Source organism: Salmo salar, chromosome 29 (assembly GCF_965601325.2).
Source record: "Salmo salar chromosome 29, fSalSal1, whole genome shotgun sequence".
Classification (NCBI taxonomy): Eukaryota; Metazoa; Chordata; class Actinopteri; order Salmoniformes; family Salmonidae; genus Salmo; species Salmo salar.
In genome coordinates, this window is record NC_138319.1 from 17624001 (window position 1) to 17630000 (window position 6000).

Here is a 6000-nt window from a genome sequence, read left to right on the forward strand (position 1 = left end):
CGCTCCTCTGTTTAACACTTCCATTAACGAGGTATTCACTTCTGAGGAGGCTCCACTTTAGCTATAAGCTACTCTCAAGTGATACTCTCATGACTCGCCGTGCTCGCCCAATCCCTCAGTAAGATGGTCGCCACCCCGGCTTCAGTCCGTATCAGCCCCAGTGCAGAGGCAATGTAAAGACGCTAATTACTTTGGGGGAATTCTGGGTAGCGGAGAGATAACGGGGAAGCTTGGCATTCACGCAATGAGGGTAGGAAGGGGGGTAGGAGGAGGAGGGTGAACCCGGACATATGAAATGAGCAGATAGGAGGAGCAGACACCACAGAGGGAAAGAGAGAGGGAGATAGTGATGACTCACAACCCCACAGAGAGAAAGAGAGAGGGAGATAGTGATGACTCACAACCCCACAGAGGGAAAGAGAGAGGGAGATAGTGATGACTCACAACCCCACAGAGAGAAAGAGAGAGGGAGATAGTGATGACTCATGACCCCACAGAGAGAAAAAGATAGGGAGATAGTGGTGACTCTTGACCACACAGAGATAAAGAGAGAGGAAGATAGTGATGACTCATGAAACCCGCAGAGAGAAAGAGAGAGGAAGATAGTGATGACTCATGCTTCAAAGATCCCCTGGCTCCGTCAAAGTCAGTCAACAGAAAAGCATTGTTTGGTCAGGATAGTAAAGTCATGGTAGACTATAGAAAAGCTATGGTGTTGTTACAGAGAAGCTGTCATTTAGACACACAATGTGCTCCTTCCACTCTGTTGTTTAATATTTCACTCACCACATTCCCAATGAATACTGTGTCTGAATTCAAATGAGAGCAGAATTCAATCAAACCTGCACTCCAGGAAACACACTGTACCCCTCCTTTTCAAATTACCCTTCTGCATGATCTGATTTAGCGAAGTCCACCACACAAATACTAGTGCTACACTCTACAATATGAATACAGAGTTAAGAGGGGACCTATTAACAACTAGGAGTGTTTGAGGCTGTCTGAGTATCCCATGGTCAGATTCATGTGATCAAGCATGCCTTTATTTTGATAAGCACCCCATCAGAAATAAATAACGCCCCATACGTTTGTACAGAGATACAGAGATCTGTGTTTAACAGTGTGGTGTTATGTTGGTTTCATCAGTGTTTACGAGGGGGGGGGGGTACCAAAATGTCATGCATTTAAAACAATTCTAATTTGCAAGCGCTCTTACAGGAAGTGCACGTCGACAGATTTTTCACCTAGTCAGCTCAGGGATTCGAACCAGCGACCTTTTGGTTACTGACCAAACTCTCTTAACCGCTAGGCTACTTGCCGCGTAAATATGTGTTGCTATGACAAAAACAAAGATTGTCATGGGAACAGAGAAGAGTTTGTTATGTTTCCGCATTTAGCTTCAAATGTGCTGTCATTATGGTGAGAATCACCCAAATCCTCTTCCACTGAGTTAATGTAGTCTACTCTTGTTGGGGTTGGCGACCCATGTTATCTCTCCCACTGTGGAAACGAAAAGACACTCAACTGCACATTTATTCAAATAGGATTTCATGCTGTGCAGGAAAAATTGTATTTTGCTTCTCTCCTGAATGCTGGTAACTGATTTTGATAAGAGAAAGCCTGGGGAATATATAAATGGGCACATTTATACGTGGAGCTACAGACAGACAGACAGACAGATGGCCTAGAGCGACGAAATAGACGGACAATGGTGATATAGGGGGCTGGGCATAGGTGGCTAGGAGAGGGGGACACAGAGAGAGAGAGGAAGACAGGAGGGACACGTGCTCCACGCGTGTCCTGCGTCACACCGAGGCTAATAGTTTTCCATGTGGGGGACTGGCACATCCCACGCTACACTAAGCAGCTGAAAAGATAAAACCCCTGCAGTGACTCATCACCACCCTGAGAAGAAAGAAGCCCTGAAAAAGAGAAGAAGAATATGGATGGAGGCCATCTTTTCAGTTTCTTAATGAATATGCTTATTGACAGTGTTTTCTCTCTGATGATTATTAAGGGTGTTCCGCCGGGCCCTGCCTCTGGGTAATGTTGTAGAAAAAGGACGGCCACGGGGGCTTTTTATAGGGCCGTCTTTGTGCATACGTGTCAGGGCCTCGTAACCATTTAATCACACATAATGAAATGGTTAAATACTGGTTAATATGTGTGAACGAATGTGTGTAGGACATGTGTGTTTGATTGGGTGTAGGTTTTCTGTGTGTGTGTGTGTGTGTGTGTGTGTGTGTGTGTGTGTGTGTGTGTGTGTGTGTGTGTGTGTGTGTGTGTGTGTGTGTGTGTGTGTGTGTGTGTGTGTGTGTGTGTGTGTGTGTGTGTGTGTGTGTGTGTGTGTGTGTGTAAGCAGATAGCCTAGTGATTAAGAGCATTGGGCCGGTAACTGAATGGTTGCTGGTTTGAATCCCAGTTCTGACTAGGTGAAAAGTCTGTCGATGTGCCCTTGAGCAAGGCACTTAACCCAAGTCGCTCTGATAAATGACTCACATGTGTCTGTGTACCGACTATCTGTGCAAATGTTTCTGCTAGTGACGTGTATGTGTTCGTGCATGCATCGTTTGTGTGTGTGCATGCATGAACGTGTGTGCATGTGCATGCATGAACGTGTGTGCATGTGCACGTGCAGCACAGTGTGTCAGCCCTGTGTATATCCCCTCCTGCATATAATCCTAATCCCTTTTGATGTTTGCTACAGCACCGCTGAGAATCTGCTGCTTACTGCATTCCTTCTCCTGGCTATTCATTCCATCCAGAATTCAGTTTAACCCATTCAACAAGGTAGTCCTCGGAGAGATATCCACCATACACTCTTTACAAATAACATCATTTTACACTCTAGTTCATTAATATTTAATATACAGTTACATACAGCATAGATGAAACAAACATTAACATTGTTTGACAAATGTGTAATTTGTTGACTCAGATGGAGTGTACTGTATGCTGTATATTAATCTATGCTAGCAACACGTCATATACTGTATTGTAAGTACTTTGTAATTCTCCAGTTGTCTGTTTAAACATGTAAGCACATAGTAACCACATAGCTATTTGTTGATGCACAGCTTCTCTCTCAGTCCATAGTAGTCTTGCTGCATTCTGTTGATAACCTCGTGCTCATCGGTGGATTCAGTTCAAGCTGCTCCTCTACCACCTACTGCAGCTTCACACTGATTTGTCTGGACTGGAGTCTGGAGTCACGACTGTGGCTCGGCCTGTCGTTGATTGTCCAGACATTTTGATATTAACACATGAGCAGTGGTGGAAAAAGTACCCAATTTTCATACTTGAGTATGAAAAGTAAAGATACCTTAATCGAAAATGACTAAAGTGAAAATGAAAATCACCCAGTAAAATACTACTTGAGTAAAAGTCTAAAGTATTTGGTTTTAAATATATTTAAGTATCAAAATTAAATGTAAATGCTAAAATATACTTAAGTATCAAAAGTACAAGTATAAATAATTTCAAATACCTTATTTTAAGCAAACCAGACGGCATCATTTTCTTGTTTTTTAAATTGACAGATAGCCAGTAGCACACTCCAACACTCAGACATCATTTACAAATGAAACGTGTGTTTAGTGAGTCTGCCAGATCAGGCAGCAGGGATGACAAGGGATGGTCTCTTGATAAGTGCGTAAATTTGACAATATTTCTGTCATGCTAAGCATACAAAATGTAACGAGTACTATATGGAAATGTATGGCGTAAAAAGTATAATATTTTTTTAGGAATGTAGTGAAGTAAAAGTTAAACGGTAAAGTAAAGTACAGATACCCCAAAAAAACGACTTAAGTAGTACATTAAAGTATTTTTACTAAAGTACTTTACACCACTGCACATGAGTGTTACACACACATCATGTGTGTAACATCTTCCTACCCTTACAACTGTGAAGGTAGGAAGAGAAAGCAGCCTTCTGCTCATGGCTATGGCCACAGTGAAGAGCCGACACATAGTCCTATTCAGATTGACTGGACATTTAGAATAACTCTTAGTTAAATATCCACCATAGACATAGCTGTTTGAAATGTATACAGTCTCCTTTCAAAATGACCAGAAGATAATGTGAACACTTACCAAATAATCCCAATGAAATCATGTCATGGTTTGAATGGGTTAGTCAGTATTGTGTAGATTAGAAAGCAAGTGCTAATATAGTCATTCTGAGGTTTGTTCATGATGGATCTCTAGTCAAATGCACTGCTAAATTCACCTGGGGGTATTTGTAATGCAAAGCAATCCATCATTTGCTTGAGAGCTATCACAAGTTGGCGTGTGTATAGGCTATATGTGTGTGTGTGTGTGTGTGGTGTGTGTGTGTGTGTGTGTGTGTGTGTGTGTGTGGTGTGTGTGTGTGTGTGCGGGTGCGTGCGTGCGTGCGTGCGTGCGTGCGTGCACACATCTGTTTTCGTTCAATGTCACCAGTGACCGCACCATCATGGCTAACAGAGTGGGTTTGGAATTTCGTTTACTTCATCCATCCCAGCTGGAATATGAATATCACTTCACTCTTTGACCCAATGACAGCTCATCATCGGAACCAGCTGCTCTGGTTTCTGTCTGATGGACATGAGATGAAAAAATCATTACATTGCTTTAAATGAATGCTCCTGTCTATAGATGTCCTATGTAACTGAACTGTGATGTCCCAAAGTATACAGCCGTTCATACTGTGGTTCCTGTCTAATCGAGCTATGTTGTCCCTGTGTCTTTGTGCAGGTGTTTCGGCCCAGTTGACGAACACTCGTCTTCGTAGGAACACCTCAGTGGGAACACCTTTCTGGATGGCGCCAGAGGTAGGCCTCATTCGCTTTACCTCGCTAGACACTTACACAGCACCTAACACTAGACCTGAATTGATTTATTTGACCTTTATTTAACTAGGCGAGTCAGTTAAGAACGGCCTACACTGGCCAAACCCGGACGACACTGGGTCAATTGTGCGCCGCCCTATGAGACTCCCAATCACAGCTGTTTGTGATACAGCCTGGATTTGAACCAGCTTGTCTGTAGTGACACCTCTAGCACTGAGATGCATTGCCTTAGACCGCCGAGCCGCTCAGGAGCCCCGAATAAGAACCAAATCTCACCTGAGTGTTGGCCTCTGACCAGCTACTCAATGGTTTTGTCTGTCACAAGACACTAGCGCTTGGCTGGCTCACACTGAAGATGAAGATGACCTGGTTAGAACAGGCCGTCCTTCTTCTTTTACATGACTTTTACATCCACTTTGCAAATGTATTTGGAATTAACTCATGCGGAGAAATGGCATTTTACATAACGTTTACATGGAGGATAACTAATGACATGACATTAGATTCGGAGGTGGATGTCCTTTCAGGTGGACCATTTGAGTAAAAAAAAGACTTTAAAAAAAAACCAACAACGTACAGAACCCCGAACAGAAACAGAGAGAGGAGTGCGGCAGATAGTCGACAGGCTATCGTAAGGTTTCTCTGCCAGTTTTGGAAGTCTTTTACGAAGGGTTGGATGGTACCTACTGAGCTTTGTTGGAAAAAGATACGAGTACCTCGAATGAAGTGGATTTGAGTTGAGGGTAAGGCAAGATGGATTCTAATGTATCTGCTTGGCTCGTGTCGTTGTCGTAAATGTTGAGTGTTCTTCATGACTGTTGAGATGAAGATTCCGTATTGCTTATGGTTTCTTGCTATCCATGTGAGTTGTGACATGTTCATGACGCCACTCTTCGTCTATGTCTGTGCGTGTGTACTGTGCTATGGTGTGCATTCTGCACGTTAATGTGTACTTCATTATGTATATGTGACGTTTTGTCATTTAGAATATTTATTTTTTGGGACCCTTGTTGATAAAGGTGTCTTAATGATGTTGTAATTGTTATGTTTGGACAATATTATGCATTTTTTGAGTACGCTACTAAAGTATGTACCTTGGGAATGATTATTGTTGTTTCCCTGCAGGTGATTGAGGTGTCTGGGTGTGGATTTAACTGTGTGTATCGAT

At 42.8% G+C, this 6000-nt stretch overlaps 1 protein-coding gene across 2 annotated transcripts in view; it reads left to right on the forward strand.

Moving 5' to 3' along the window:
- The window catches only part of myo3a (myosin IIIA), a 76535-nt gene that overhangs the window by 29757 nt on the left and 40778 nt on the right, over window positions 1-6000 (forward strand). For both annotated transcript variants that reach the window (XM_045710934.2, XM_082970717.1), the window contains exon 6: window positions 4738-4814. In XM_045710934.2, the coding sequence (XP_045566890.1) occupies window positions 4738-4814 (77 nt within the window). The remainder of the gene's footprint in view (window positions 1-4737; window positions 4815-6000) is intronic.